Genomic DNA, 16,498 nt, shown 5'->3' on the forward strand with positions numbered 1-16,498 from the left:
CGCTAAGCCCTCCTGCCCCTGCCATGCTTGTCTCCCCTAGGCCCAGCCACATGCATGCCAGGCCAGAGCCACAAGTATGCCTGGCCTCCTGAGGCCCTCATGGGACACAGCCGTGCAGTAAATGACTTGCCATAGCCGTTCTGCTTCTCAGAGCTTTCTTGGTGTGTAAGTGTGCTGCCGCCAGGCTCCTGTCTGCGGCCTCAGGAATGGATACCGTTGGCTCCTGTCTGGGTTAGGAAATGGTACTAATTAGTTCAAGGCAAATTTGGAAGGACACCCTCCTCCCCTATCAGTGCCTTAGCCCAAAGTTCCTTTTAGCTTCTTAGCTGTTCTAAAGAGATAATTTTAATAGCATGTGAAGTAAATAAAAATTCCTCTTAAATAAATTTATTTACTACAGCTTTATTGAGCATTCATTGTGTTCAGATCATGATGTTAAACATTGTGGTCAAGGAGTTTATAAGGGTGAGCCTTGTCATAAGGGTAAATATCCTGTAGTGTCGCTTATAAATAGTGTCTTTTTCAGATTTATTTTAGAGAGAGTGGGGGTTGGGCAGAGGGAGAGAATCTTCAAGGAGACTCCCCACTGAGTGCGGAGCCAGATGAGGGGCTTGATCTCACGACCCTGAGATCACAACCTGAGCTGAAATCAAGAGTTGGACGCTCAACCGATTGGGCCACCCAGGCGCCCCTACAAACCATGTATTTTTTTGTCTGTCACTATCCAAGAATTTTTTTTTTTTTACTGAGGTGTCTTCAAGGGAACCTGGCAGATTGCTGATACAGAGGTTTTATTCTGTATATTCAGTGTCAAATTGGCCACCCAACTTTGGAGAACTTTGGGGCATACATTATTTCTTGGATTTGTTTTCTGAATGCAAAAATGGTTTCTTGTCCCTAAAGCCATTGCCAGAGCTGTAAGTATACCCTGGCTCAGACAGGAGCAGGTGGGCTGGGCTGGTGACTGCCTTGGCTCGGCTTCAGATGAAGAGAGCTCTTAGAGCCCCACAGGCCTAGCATCTCCTTATAAGGAATGAGTTGGGCCCAGGAGACCCAGGGGCCAGAGGGCAGTCCTGTCTCCTGGTGCTTCCATTTGCTACTTTCCCTCCTGCTAGCCTGGACCTGCTGCCCTCTCTCCTCCCCTCCAGGAACGGGGAACCAGGGCTTCCTTCTCCCTGACAGCATCATCGTGTGGTCACCAGTGGAAGCAGAGATTGGTAGTTTCTGGAACTATATCAACTAGGAACATTCCTGATTCTTCAAGCAGCCCCATTTCTTCCCTGTCCCCACCTTCTACAAAGATAAATGGAATTTCATTAGTAGCCAGCTAGGCGGGAATGGAAACGGCCTATTTAGTTCCTACAATGTTTACAATAAATCAGAAAGTAGTTCCTTATAAAATGACAGGGCCTATCCCCCTCCTTCTTTAGGACAGGAAGGCCTTTGGCTCTAAGTGCATTGTCAACACTCTGGGGAAGCATCCTCTCTGCAGGGTCAAAGCCCCGGGAAGTCTTGTGCCTGATGTAATGCAACCCTGGCACCTTATATGGCCATAACCAAATTAAGTTAAAAACTCACTGAAACCAATTTCTATCTTTGGACAAGAAGGAATCACACATGGGACACTCGAGTTCAAAGTAAAAGTAAATAAATCTGAGCCAAATTCAAAATTGTCTTTCGCTTACCTCCCTGACAACTCTCACTCAGCCTAGCCTGCAGTCCCTTTGCTGCGTGCTAGTTCGAGTGTTTTGTTTCTAGAGAGCATTGTTCAGTCTGAAACATGCCCCAACCTCCAGTGTAAGTTCACGGAAACCAAGTAAGTCCCAGCTGGAGGGTTTTCCTCCTGCTAACTACTGAAGACAGGCCGTTCAGTTTGTGTTTTTGGCTGGTGCACATGGCCTCATTCTGCTGGCACTGTCATGGACACCCTGTGGGAAGGATAGGCATCGAGTTAACCTAAGATATCCAGATCATTTCTTCTCGATCTGGGTTACTTGTAGCTTGAAAACTGAGTTTGTTATGGGATAGGTTGCTTACTGTTTCTGGGGCTGATATTCTAATCCACACTGAAAAAACTTGATTTCTCACCTATTCACCCTTCCCCTTTCTACCTGCAGTCCACAAAAAATAAAATAAAAACCCCCAAACAGACCCACACCCTTGCACTCTCCCAGTTTTTGGTTATAACCCATTCACCAGGTAGTGACCAAACTCGTAATACACGTGACCTGTGCCGTTTAGAGGACATTCTGGTTTTCCTCTAGTACTGGGCTTTTTTTTTTTTTTTTTAAGATTTTATTTCTTTATTTGACAGAGAGAGACACCGCGAGAGAGGAAACACAAGCAGGGGGAGTGGGAGAGGGAGAAGTAGGCTTCTCGCTGAGGAGGGAGCCTGATGTGGGCTCGATCCCAGGACCCTGGGATCATGACCCGAGCCGAAGGCAGACGCCTAACAACTGAGCCACCCAGGCGCCCCAGTACTGGGCTGTCTTTAAAGATAGGGAGCAGTGAGGAAAACCTAGTTGTCTTAGCTTAGGCTGCTATAACAAAATGCCACAAACAGGTGTCTTAAACAACAGACATTTGTTTCTCCAGTTCTGGAGGCTGGGAAGTCCAAAGTCAAGGTGGCAGTTGATTTGGTTCCTAGTTAGGGCGCTCTTCCAGGCATGTAGACATCCACCTTCTCACGGTGCCCTCACCTGGTGGAAAGAGTGAGCTCTGGTCTCTCTTCTTATAAGGACACTAAGGCCCCATCATGGGGGCCCCACCTTCATAACCCTATCTCACCCTAATTATCTCCTACAGGCTCCACCTCCAGACACCCATCACTTGGGGCCAGGGGTTCAATATATGAACTTTGGGGGGACATGCATATTTAATCCATAACACTAGGAAAAGAAACTTTTCTCATTTTCTGGTCTAATTTCTAGTTGAGCCATGGATTGGCAGATGGTTCTCATTGAAATGAGGATCATTCTGGAGATTTACCCCGTTTCCTCTGCCCCACTGAGACCCACGGAGGAGCTGGGAGCTGTGTGGAGGGAATGAGATGTGACCCACAGCTTCCTGTCTCTCAGCCTGGAACCAGAGCTTTGGGCTTACTTAAGCCCGGAGTGTGAGGCTGGTCACCCCCCTGCGGGATTGTCTGAGGAAGGGGCTGGAATTGGATGAACCAGACACAGTCCAATTCGGTGGGCAAATCAAGTGCTTCGTGGCCTGGTCCCTCTGTTCTCTGTGCATTGGAACAGGAGATTACGTGCTTTTAATCTCATGCCTGTCTTCCTCCTAATAATTAGTTCCATCAAATTGCTTCCTCTGAGAAAAGAGCACAGGTGGATTCTAAATCCTTAACATTCTCTTGGTGAGCTTTAATTTGTTATGCTTATGGAATTGAGTGCTAAATCTCAGTGATTCAATTAAGACATCTGTCTCCTGTGAACACAAGTAAGGATGATTCTTCCAATTCTCTGTTTCCTAAGGGAAGAGAATGAAAGACATTCAAGCGTTTCAGTGAACTTAAACTTTTAGCACGAAGGGCATGGAGAGAGAAATCTTCGAGGAAAAGAGAGTGAGAAAACTGAGGGGGCTCTGGGGCCTCTTGCCCCAGCCTTGAGCCCTTGGGCACCTGTCAGTCAGGAGGGCTAACAAAGGGTGCAGGTCAGCCAAGGATCGCTGTCAGACTGACTTAGCACATGACCTCTCCTGGGCTGAGATGTGAGTCAGGCCTGCCACTCCAGGTGAGTATGATTCAGCCCTTGGCTTCACCCGGAGAAGTGTCGGGGCCTTGAGGAGTGCTAAGCTCAGGGTTTACTTAAAAACATGTCAAGAATTGTTTTTCTTCAGATCATGTTATGGTGTTATTTCTAATGGTGGTCCTTCTTTCCATTTCCCTCCTCTTTCTTTTTTCCCCATTTTCATACTATGTCTTGAAAATAATGCTAAAGGTTCTCTCTCCCCCTCGGCCTCCTCCCCCTAAAGACCGCTTTGCATGGCAGCGTCCCACCATCCACAGTACCTCCAAGGACTCCCTCTACCTGAGCTCACCAAAGCCTTATGTGCCCCCCAGCACCCTCAGCCAGCAGAGACCCTCACGACCCCAGCCCGTCCCCAAAGGTGTGCCGCGCCCCGGGCCCTCGCTTCCAGGTTCCATGTTCCCTGGTGCTTCCTCCCAACCCCAGCAGCACCATGTGACCACCAGGACAGTTTACAGTGAGAATGTGAGCTCTAACCCACGTCATGAGGCAGATGGGAATAAAAAGGTCAGCAGCTTATACGTACCTTGTTTATCCAATAACATCTGCCGGGGGGCAGCAGAAGACGCCTCTCGTGTTGCACGTGACCCAGCCACGGGCACTCCCTTGGAAGCTGCAGGCGCTCACGCACCGGCTCCCAGCATTGTGTCCCGCACAGCCGGCACGGGGACACCACCCTCTGCTCCTCCTGACCCTCCCCAGCTCTTCTTTGACATCCGTAAAGATGCCGCTAACGGGGGCGCGAGCCCTTCCTTGTGCGCTCGGCCTCCATTCCCAGACACGGCGAGACCACCTGTGCTAGGCCCCCAGCTTTCCTCTGCTCCCGAAAACCGGAAGAGAAAAGAACCTTACCTTTTGCAGCCGTGTTATCCAGCCAAGGCAAGGAATGAGGAATGTTTGTGTGTCTTCTACACCATCTCTCTCCAAACTCGTGGAGGCAGCTCACTTGTTTTCTGAGCAGCCTCTCCTCCCTCTCCTTGTCAACATTGCCGCAGCCTGAGTCCCGAATTCTGCTCTCTAAACACCTTGGCACAGCCCTCTCTGTCCCTCTCTCTCTTCCTTGGTAGTATGTAAGTATGCCGGAGTGTGGGATCCGTAGACTAATAGGCTGAGATATGGGGTGTCGATATTTTATCACAAGAGGCCAAAGAAACTATATTTGCTCCCAAGCTTTCGGGCTCTGCAAGCAGTTGGGGGGCTAAACACAGCCTGTCTGCCTGTTCTGTTTTTCTCTTTCTCTCTCTCTAAAGTGTTAAAAGGATTCAAAAATAGATGGATGGAAAGTCAACTTGGATGGGGTTCCCTCTGTGTCATGGAGTGTCAGGAGGCCAGCTGGCTAGCACCGACTGTCTCATGTACTCTGAGGAATGGGCACTGATTAAATAGTTCTCAGAGTACATCACTGCATGTCCAGTCTCAACTGTTTAAATATGGAATTCCTTCTTCCGTGCCATGCCCCTTTACGTAACGACCCCCTTATTTCCTACAGGATGCCACTTTCTCCAGTTCAGCCCAGCCTGAGATAATAGTTGTCCCTCTCTACCTGGTTAATACCGACAGAGGGCAAGAAGGCACAGCCAGACCTCCAGCATCTCGGGGGCTTCTTGGCCCCCCAGGCCCGGCGACCGCCCCTGCCGGCACACCTCTGACCTTCCCGACTCTAGATGATTTCATTCCCCCTCGTCTGCAGAGGCGGTCCCACCACAGCCAGCCAGCCAGCGCTCCTGGCCCCCACCCCCCCGTTAGCCAGACACCACCATCCTTCTCACCACCTCCTCCGCTGGTCCCTCCGGTCCCAGAGGGCCTCCGCAGAGCCTTGGAGCCTGACCTCACGGGAGCTGTTTCAAGTACCGTAAGCTTCTGGAATCCCCTCCTCACAGCTTTCCTGAATGTCTGCTCCTGGCAGTGAAAAACCCCTTTCTCACTGAAGTACTAAGTGTGAGGGACGTGTCCGCTGCCACTGTGCTCGTGTGGTCACTGGACCCCGTTTGCTTCCCCCAGAGTGCATGCCTCCCGTGCGTGTGTGTGGTCTCCTGCAGCTGCTCACGAGCCCCTCACGTCCCTCTTCCTGTCTGTCCTGTTCGGAATGCACATCTTCCTGAAAGAACTCCGTTTTCCCTCCGAGAACCTCCGTGGCCTTTCCTTTGGCTCGTGATGCTCTTGAGAGGCCAAGCAGATATGCGGTGTTGAGAGCCGAGGAAAGCTGAAGAGCCGTGTGGGAAAGCCAATGGCATTCTCTCCACCAGGGAGCAGTGAGCCTCCAGGGGAGGAAGAGATTCCCTCTTTTGTTGAGTTAGCAAGTAAACTCTTTGACATACACCGATGGCAGAGCGTAGTTTAAAAAAAAAAAGAGTTGAGTTTCATTGAGTAAACAGAACTAAAAGCCCTGCACAGATGTTAGGACTGTTTTCTCCAAAGGCAGAGAATTACCGGGGCCCCTGACTAGTGGTTCCCAGGGGCCTTTGTAGCAAAATGTTGCTCCAGGGGTTGCGTGAAGGTAAAGGGCCCTGACACCTCAGGTCCTATCCCGTGAGGGATGAGTCCCCATTGTAGGTGGGAGAGTCCAAGTGCTTTAGGGGAAAAGCTGAATCAGGGTACCCAGTCTTTCTCCTCAGGAGCCCTGGGAATTGAGAGGATCTGAGAACCTCAGAGTAAATTGTAAAAAGGGAATGCATGGATCTACTCCATAGGCCTGTGGGGTGCAGTGGGACCGAGTATGTTCAAGTTCCTAGGATAGTGTTTCCGATGGAGAGAATGCTCAATAACTGTTTGCTACATTGTTGAGGACTTACGCTCGCAAATGGGGGCCAGAGTCCCTCAAAAATAAGTTATTGGCTAATTAGCAATTAATGAGCTCCTACCATATTCCAGGCATTCTGCTACATTCTGTAGGTACAATTATGAACAAGGCACAGCCCTTGCACTCAGGGTTTTCCTTAGGTACCATATTGGCTCTCAAGCTTAGTGTAAATGGGATTGATTATCTGAGAGGCAAAAAAGCTCATTTAAGTTGTCAACTCCAGGTTTTACTTCTAGAGTCCTGATTGAGTGGATCTGCAGAGGGGCCTGGGGCTCTGACTTGGTAACACACATCCTGGGGATTCTGATGCTGAGGGGCCTTGGACCACATTTCAAGATACAGTGGGTCATGTAATTGGCTGATGCAGCTAAAAGTTCAGTAACACCCCTTTGTGTAAAGGTGTGTGCCTACAAAACTGGCTCTAAGTGTTCGTTAAACTGAAGCCAGTCATGCAAAAAGCAGGGCAGGGAAACTTCTTTTTGGCTTGTAGGAGAATTTATAGCCAGATACCAGGCACACCAAAGCTGGGGATGGCTTCATTCTGGTCTGGGTCCTCTTCGCAAATCTCTAGATGCAACACAGTGTAGTTAGGTCAGGACTCAGGCAAACATGGCCCAGGGGCTTTGGATATCCTTCTAGCTTTGAGCTTTGCAACTCAATCCTGTTGGAGGAAAATGCTAGATTGTTTCTAATGTACTCCCCTCCCTCCAACCCAGCTTGTAGATGAATTGAGAAGCTATTCTTGTTTTGGAGGGTATAGATATTCTTCCCTTTGGCACAGAGTATTTCTCTGGAGCAGTATATAAAGCGAGAATTTTTAGTGCCCTAGTATACAATGGTGAGTAGTTTTGTTGTATATTCTAAAATTTATCATCTATATAGATTTAGATTTTCATATCGAGTTTTGTTACAGGTGATCCAGAACAGGCTAGTTAGAACAGTGTCCTCAGTTTCTCAAACCTGACTGATCAGCCTGGTATAGACTTCTGGGGGAGTCCTCAGCTGGCCTGATAAGTTCTGGTTTGGTCCCCGGTAACAGTAAGGTGAGAAAGGGAACTGCTTGGGATCCTCCACTCGGTGAGAACTGTCAAGAAGAGCAGGAGCCCCTGGGGATGGTGGCCAAGCCACAAGTTGAGATTTGCTCCATCTGCAGCTATTTGAGAGTAAGAGGGGAAAAGAAAATTCATGTGAATTGAACCGGGTTCTTTAGTCAAGAGCCATTTTTGTGATGTTCCAGAAATAAGACTTGGGCCACAGAATAAAATTTTGTGGAATATTTCATGTTCACATGATCCATCCAGATACCACAATAAGCATTTATACCTTAAGGAGCCACATGCCTGATTTTGTGTGTGTGTGTGTGTTTCTTGGCTGCATTATGGCAGAGTTTTCACGGATATATCATTTATCTTTATGAAATCACTTAGGAAGTAAATTAAGACAAGTGTAATTTTTTTCTACTTTACAAATGAAAAAATGGAGATGAAGCACTTTTGAACAAGATCATATTATGCCCCTTGAGTCTCGGGAAAGCTTTTATTCACTAAATTGAGCTGTTGCTCATAACTAGCAGCTGCAACATTAGGGCACTTTCAGAAGAATTGGACTGAAGCCCCTACTGTGTGTCGAGAGCTGTCCCTGGTCCCGATACTCACACTCTTTTATGGGCACGTGTTTTCTTGCTGCAAAAGTTGTTCAGATACATCTTTGCCAAGAGATGGCTCCAGTCATTCAGGTGGTGTTTATTTACCGAGCACCTGCTGTCTGCAGGGTGTTGTGCTAGGTGCAGGGGTCAAAAAGAGGAAGGGAGGCATGGCTTTTGTTCTACAGGTGCTTAGAAGCTGATCTCTGGAGCATACTAATTGCTTTGAGCCATACTTGCATCTGGAGAGTAATGATCAAAGTCTTGCCTTTCAAACTCCTTAAGGATGACATTCCAGCTGGAGGTCTGTAAATTCAAAAATAGAAACTTTGTAAATAGGTGTGATAGAGGAAACTGTATAGGTATCCTTACTACATATTGAGGTCTTATTTTCCTGTCTTTAAAAAAGACTGCCATCATTCCCATCATGTAAATTGTAATTTTAATAGTAATGATTCTATTGGATTTTATAGCTGAAACCTCAGGTTTTTGAAGTCAGGATTTTTATAAGTCTTTACCACTTCAGAGATCTTTGTCACTCAATACTGGAGTGAAAAAAAAAATGTCCGGTTAGAACTGGATAACATCCAGATCTCAGCAGCAAGTGCTAGTAAGTTTGTTGAGTGATGCAAATAACAAGAGTGGCTTTCCAGGAGGACCAATACTTAATTTTTCCCTACTCTTACATCGATGGCTTCTTGTCCTCACATTGTCTCATGTTTCTTTAGACAAGTGTACTAAACTTTCCTGATTTTTCCCTTAAACCAGCTCTTGTTCTTGGATCACATTTGGAATTGCATGAGTCTTGCATGTTGTTCTACTTTGTTTTGAATTTCCTTTTTCAGTAACTGGATTGATCCACAGTTATTACCAGGTGAAAATAATGATATTGCTGAGACTTCCAGTAACACTCACCTTCCCTCTCTACCCTTACTAACACCAACGAAGAGACTAAGCCTTCCAGATTAAACTTCTAACTGGAATTAGTGATGTCTCATTGATTACATTTCTTTTTATAATTAAGGTCCTTGTAAAGCTGTAAATTTCTTCTTTTTAAAAAGCGTTAACATTAGATTTCATGTACTTACAGTTGGTTATAATGTGTGTTCACTTTTCAGGATTCCGGTCCTCTACTAAATGAAGTTTCTTCATCCCACCTTGGAACCGATCCCCAAATCTCTGCACCAGTTAGCAAGCCATCATCTGCCTACCCCTCTACTACAATTGTCAATCCTACTATTGTACTCTTGCAACACAATCGAGGTAAGGGACCTTCGCAGAGCGCCCCCAGCTCACTGGCATTGACATAACTATTCTGTGACTTCTGGGGGCAAGAATTCTGCCATTCCACAGAACTTTTCACAAACCCCATCCTTCCCCAAGGCCGTCTGCCCCCCGTTTACTCCCATGACCCACAGAGTAGACCACAGCAGGGAGACAGGCCCCTGATTTGGAATGATGTTGGATATCTGTGTAAGTAAGCTGGTGTAGCATGTGTTGCACGCCTGGGGCAGTCACAGTTGTCTTCAGATGGTAGCACCAAAAAGAAAGTAAAGACAGAAGGGAAAAAGTCTGTGCATCTTAACTCCTCATCATGAGCATTCAAATCAGAGCTTTGCCTGGAAAATCTACATACAATAATACCTCTTTTAATAAGTCATGTGGTTCTTTGACATCATGAATTTTCTAAAAAGCAAAATTTTGAGTACCAAAATAAAAAAAAAAAAGAAAGAAAGCATAACAGGTAGAAACCTTTATAAAATATCAAATGTGTTTTTGTGGCCTCTAAAGCAGGCACTGGACTTTCTCTTGGTGACTCACTGGCCTTGACTCTTGCCAGCAGTTACCACACTGGGCTGTTATTCGGTGCACCCTCTGAGGACGTGAGGCTCACGTGGCTGTTTGTCCCTTATGCTACATGGCCCCATACAGATCTGCTGAGGGTTTCCATGTTTGTTTTCTGTTGTTTCTCTTACTGCTTCTAGTTGGTTCTTCCCCTTCTCTGAAGGGGCATCTTAGGTAAAGCAGAAGCGCTTTGAGGTAATAGTTGTATCTGTTGACCCTTCTGCTTTAAAATTTCAGGAGATGATTCTAAGTCCCAAGTTTTACTAGTTGGAATTCAATGGAGAGAGAAACTTTCCCTTCATAAAAATCCTTTTCAGTGTGAAGTGTAAAGTTGTCAAGCTGTTTCCTAGAGCAGAAAGGGCTTTTTAGTCTGAGTTTCAAAAAAAGCTGGGCACCAAACCTCTCCTTTTCTTGACTCGCTGCTCGCCTACTGCATAGTTCCCCCAGGACCACCCCCCCCCACATTAACTTGGATGAGAATGGAACTGGAATCTATTTTTAATTGTTTTCCATATTAAATGGAGTTTTCTGTTTCCTGCTTCTAACTTGTAAAACAGATGAATGAAACATTTCCTCTCACTTAAAAATCTTCCCACTTGAATCTTAAATAGTAATTTTAGTCATTTTTTTTCGTTATGTATGGCCTCCATATTAACCGTCCTCCATGAATCTATGTTCTTCCAAAGATGACAAGGGTCCCAACCCTAACCCTAAACTATTATATGAGACCCCATTCTCGGTAAGCGCCGTACCCCTTACTGGCAATAGCTTTCTCTGCCCAGACAGTGTCCACAATGCAGGACAAAGTGAAATTTTGGTTCTCTATGAACTTCTTTGTGACTCATCTTGAAAAAAAAAAAAAAATCCAAACAGAAGCAAGTTAGTTCCCAGAAGGAAAGGCAGTTTCTCTAAAAACTGGGATTTATTCCCAAGGCAACTTGGTTTTTGGGAAATGCCAAGTGTAATGTCAGCTGCTTCCACCAAGTTCCTCTGATGACACCTAGTGAGACATCTTGGGGAACAGAAATGCCTGTAGTTCTTTTTTGTTTCTTCTCTGGGCAAATGGATTCCTCTTATTTGCCCAAATGCTCTCAGTTCTTGCCTTTCTCTTTTGTGCAGTTCTGCCCTTTGGGTTTAAAGATCAGAATCGTGCTGCCTCAGTCGCACATCCTTCAGTAAAGGATACAAGTACATTCGTTTTTTGGAATTAAAAGTAGCTTCTCCTAAAGAGCAAACCATATGTTCCCTAAGGAGGCGGAGCAGGAAGAGTGGAGGAGAATGGAGGCACCTAGCCACCTAGCTTTGGATCACTAATTGTCAGTGGGCTTTAGGTCATGTGTTTTGGGCCTTGCTTTGGAATTTACCCAGCCTGGCAGCAGTGCTCATAGAAAGTACCCGTAGAGACAATTTCTTAACTATTGCAAAATCTCCTGAGGGAATGATAACTTTACTCTACTTCTGGAATTCTAGTTTAGTCATCCTAAAAAAGGTTCCCTTTTTTTTCTTGCCTAGATGGCCTCAGGGCACAGTGTGACAGTAACCCTCTCCCTGCAAGCCAGGCCCCCAAACTATAGACACACGAGGGGGCTTCCCTCGTACGTCTGCCCTGGCATGCACCACACAGCTCCTTGCCCCTCTCCTCAACGTTTAGACCACATGTCTGAGGGCAGCTCACTTACAATCAGTCTAGAAGGAGGTTTAGAACCAGAAAACTCAGGACTGAAGAGGTGCCTGGGCCCCCTAGCTCAGAGCTTCTCAGTCTTCAATGCGCACGGTCTTGGGAGTACATACTTGCAGATTTGGATTCAGGAGCTCTGAGGCAGGGCTGAGATTCTGCTTTTTTTTTTTTTCCAGCAACTTGTAGGACACATCAGTGCTTCCGGTCCAAAGACCACACTGGAGACTAAGAGCTCCGTGGCTCCCAGACTCTGGGTCTCATGGTCACAGGAAGCAGCCTGGGGACTACCCCTAGGGTTGCTCATTTTTAACTATAATAAATAACACCCCTGAAAAACAACTGCTCTTATCCATATCACATGTCATTCTATGAAAGGCCATTTCAGATCCCAAAAGGAGGAACAACATAGCCTTTTAAGTTGAATAAGTTTGCTATTGCCTGCCGATGAGGAAGCCCTTGCCTCCGTTTGGCAGACTGGAGTTTGGGAACCATCGGTCCGGTGGGCAGTTTGATTGGACAGATGAGGAAACTAAGGGCAGAGTTTATGCGATTGGTCAATATCCCTACCAAGTTGCTGGCAGAGCTGAGCCTAGAGCTTGGCCGGGCTCCTGTTGTCCAGCTGGTGTGGACTTCGTCCACATGCAGAGGTGGGCAGGCTGTTCCACTGGCTGTGAGCACCCCTACTGCTCTGTTTCCTTCTTGCCCACATGGATTTTGGAGGGAGGGTAGGGCCGCAGCCAAGGGGGATGATGACAGCACCCAGGGGCTGGCCAGCGCTCTATTTTTATCTATGCGGCTGCTTTATATTTAGCAGCCGTGGAAGGTAAAGGTCATTTTTGTGCTTATCCCGAAGCACGTGCACACAGAACTCTCAGAAGGAGATCTTGGGCTCCCCTCCATGAGAGACCATCTGTGTTGGGGAACAGCGGTGGCCTGATCCATTCTCCTCCCTCTTTCCCTCAGAACATTACTGAGAGTGGGGTCGTGATAACGTCCTGGCCCTTTGAAACCAGGGGAGTTGGGAGGATCTCCTTCCATGATCCGATCACCTTGAAACCAGATGGAAACAACCAGAAAACAGTGACCGTTCCCTGAATCATGGTGCAGATGTAGGAGTGGGGGCTTGGAGACACCACACCTGGACAACAGAAGTAATGCCCCAGCATTGGGCTGGGTGTGGTGGCCACGCCACTGTCTGGCATCTAAGCCCAGGGGACAGGACACCAGTTTGGGGATGCTCACGAGTTCTGGCAGGACTTCCTGGTCTTACCGTGTCTGTGTAAATCTCACGATGTATATCTTTTCTTTTATCACAGAACAGCAAAAACGACTCAGTAGCCTTCCAGGTAGGTGCCAAATATTTCTTTACACGCTAACATCTTTGATGTGTGAGCAGCACAGTCTGATGATTTCCTCTGATGTGCTGGGGACGCAAGGATGGTGAAAGCAGGGCACCGTCCTGCCTCCTCCGTGCAGCCTGTGGGGCAGACGAGGCACCCCACACCAGTGACCCCAACTTGTACATGGGCCCTGGGCAGCTGTGATCAGTGCCTTAATGGGTAAGAACAGGGTCCTCTGAATAAAAAGAACAAAGAGTTATGCCTTAGGTGGATCGTTTGTGGCAGGCCTTGCTGAAGAAGTCCCCTTTCTGTTGCTTCTAATCCCTCTCCTGGGATGTGATAAGTCAGGGTTAGGAAATGTGGGCAGGTTCTTTTCTTGTCGGGTGGCAAGCCCAGATGCCAGTCAGTGGCATGTGATGGACCTGGGTGAGAGCCTCCAGACCAGCAGTGCCTGGAAGGGGGTGTGGGCAGCCAGCAGAGTCTCCTGGAGACCTGGTCCAAAACCCGGATTTGCAGGCCACAGCTCCAGAGATTCGGATTTAATGCATATGGGTGAGAACTTGCATGTCTGACTGGGTCCCCAGGGATGCTGATGCTGTGTACTGACCACGCTTGAGGAGCAATTCTCATCAAGAACTGGCAGTGGTGGGCATGGATCTGCTAGATAATCGGGTGTCAGGACTCCATCCCTGTTGAAGCAGAGCCGCACGTAGGCAGAACTGTGAGGAAGCCCAGGGATGGGAAGGTTTCACCATGTCCTTAGGGCTTTCTGTAGCCATTCTGCTTTGAGTCCTGGTGCTACTTCTTCCCAAGGGTGCAGCTCAGGCAGGCTGCTAATGATCGAAACCACAGGTCCGTTTTCTTCTCTGCCAAATGGGAAACGCGGTACTGCCACATAGGTCCTGCGTACGGGCAGCCCAGCGCTGAGCATTGGCTCTCACCAGGTGCTTGGTGGACAGGAGTTTCCATTGTCAGCAGACACCACCGTTGATTCGTTCCTCATTTTATTGAGTGTCTACTTTGTATCCGACCCTGGGCCAGGCTCTGCGGCCACGTCTGGGTGCTGTGCTGCCCTCCAGCAGCCCATGGTGTGGTGTGATGGTTCCTAACCGTTTCATAGTGATGGACTCATTTGAAGAATCTAATAAAGGCAGTAGATTCACCTCTAGAAGAAACCACACCTGTCAGATGGGCACATGGTGTTTGTACAGACACGTGTGAATCTGGGGCAGGAATCCCTGATCTGGTGGATACACCAGTTTTCATCGTTTTCTGAGCAGCTGCTTCACGATTTCTGTGTTACTTCCTGCTACTGCTGCCCTTGGGATTCTTGGAGAGCCCGGCGGGGGTAGATCACAGGGTTCTCACACCCACTCTGCTTTATCGGGACTTGGCCCCAGGACCAGGACAGGCCGTGGTTGAGCACGAGATGCCCTTCGCTGCCCCCTCCTGACTCTGCCACACCAACCCTCTTCAGTCCCTGGCCCCAGCCCAGGTTGCTGAGACCAGGGTGGCTGTGAAACGAAGGGAGCTCCTGTGAACGCTGTCCTGCCTTTGGGATTTGGGAAGGAGCAGTGGAGTGGATGAGATCGGGGCCCAAACCCAAGTTAGGAAGCCCACAGTTTGGTCCTGGCTCTTTCTTTTTATTGACATCATTTGTCCCCGAGTAAGTGACTTTTCCTCCCTGCAGCGTAGTTGCCTCATGTGCGAAACGGGGAGGATCGTCCTCGTCCATCCTCGGAGAGGCGTGAGGCTCACGTGCAACAGGAGGGGGTGCGTGGTATGCTTTGCACGCTGGGAAGCTCTGCGCGATGTTAGGGCTTCTCCACCAGGCTGGCAGGCTCAGCTCACTTCCTTGGCTCCAAAATAAGCCTAATGTTTCCATCTTCCTTAAGTTTTAGGACACAGCCACTAATGGTGTTTGGTAGAGTGGGACATAAAGTAAGTGCTCACTAAATGTTAGTTTTTGTTGAAAAAGAACAGCAACATTTTGTTCAGAAGCTCTTGAAGGAGAGAGGGCTGGCTGGGCTGACTCTGTCTGCTCCCTAGCATCAGTGAGGCTTTGCCCATCATACCTGGGGTGATGGCACTTGAAGGGCCACTCACCTCAGCCCGACCCCCCAGTCCTTAACAGGTTTTTATTGAGCCTTTATGGGGCTTCTTGTTCAACGAGATTCATTCGGGATGGAGACCCACATGGTGTTTGGCCACCTCCAGCTCATGGTTCCCTTGGGGAGATGGGCAGGGAAGCAGTTCTGGGCTGGGTGGAGGGTCCGGCACATCTTCCTCAGGGACATGTCAGCATTGCTGTGGTCCTCTATCACTGAGCTTTGGGTGTGAAGAAAAAGGAAGCTGCCCACAAACACAGAGGCCCTGTCCTAGGTTGTCAACATTGTCACTCACTGAGTGGCCCTTTCCAGCACCTTCCTTTTAAAAGCTCAGTATAAAACTGGAAGGAAATGCTGCAGGATATCCTGTTGAGGGATCAGTATTTGCCTCATGAGAAATAGCAGCAACCCTCATTGTCCTCTGGATGTCACAGGGTGGTCCTGTCACCTGCCTGGTACGAGAAAGTGTCACGTTAGGTTTTCACTTTGTAAAAAAAAAATTGAGGACGCATTTCATCTCTCTATGCATTGAAAATCTACTTAGTCATGAATCACATGATCACAAGCTTCTAAAATAAAATAATTCAGGGCTAATTTTTGTAGAGCCAAAGAACTCTGACAGCTTTGGAACAAATCACTGGACTGTCAGCGTGAGTTTTGCAGTTAAGTGATTCTTGTTAGAGCCACTTGCCCTAACGATTAAAAAAATGTCTCTGGGTCTGGGAACCCTGAGAATGCCAAGTCTGTGATTTGCTGCTACTTCTTAAGAGAGGACATTGGAGTGAGGAGTGTGAGCGCCTCCAAGCACCGGGTGAGATGGCTTGAAATCAGCCTCTCCTGCTGCTTCCTGGTGACACTTAGGAAAACCTTTCCAGGCGTAAGGAAAATGCTCAGCAGAGCCATATTAAGGGTAGACTTGGGTAACCTGAAATTGCCCTGCACTTCCAGGGTTCCTGCCAAATCCTTGGCCTCCTGTTGGAATTGCCTGGGAGCATGAGAACTCATTCCGTGAGTCCAGTCTGATCTTACCATCCTTGAAGGCTCATGGCTGTGATGCCAGGGATCGGGTCGCCTGAAGTACACACCTAGCCCCTGGGTCTTGCACAGAAGGTTTAGGAACCATTCTGCAGTCACAGAATGAGTCCATGTTTCAGGAGTTAGTTTGAAATCCCGGCTGGGTCGCCCCACCAGGTGGGCAGGCTGTGAAGGTTGTAGCACCTGAGCGTGCTGACACAGCATGTCCCCTCTTCCCCAGCCCCTCCTCCACACGGGGACATCTCAGACTCGGGCACAACCCTGCGTGTGCCCTCGGGCCCCTCCTTTCCGCTGGATT

General features: G+C 48.1%; 1 protein-coding gene across 1 annotated transcript in view; it reads left to right on the forward strand.

The window, feature by feature from the left end:
* The window catches only part of SORBS1 (sorbin and SH3 domain containing 1), a 114,767-nt gene that overhangs the window by 17,346 nt on the left and 80,923 nt on the right, over positions 1-16,498 (forward strand). The window contains exons 7-9 of the mRNA XM_073904564.1: positions 5,242-5,604; positions 9,313-9,457; positions 13,034-13,063. Of these exons, the coding sequence (XP_073760665.1) occupies positions 5,242-5,604; positions 9,313-9,457; positions 13,034-13,063 (538 nt within the window). The remainder of the gene's footprint in view (positions 1-5,241; positions 5,605-9,312; positions 9,458-13,033; positions 13,064-16,498) is intronic.

This window comes from Callorhinus ursinus, unplaced genomic scaffold (genome assembly GCF_003265705.2).
Source record: "Callorhinus ursinus isolate GAN/ISIS: 27379988/994484 unplaced genomic scaffold, GSC_fseal_2.0 scaffold20, whole genome shotgun sequence".
Taxonomy (NCBI): Eukaryota; Metazoa; Chordata; class Mammalia; order Carnivora; family Otariidae; genus Callorhinus; species Callorhinus ursinus.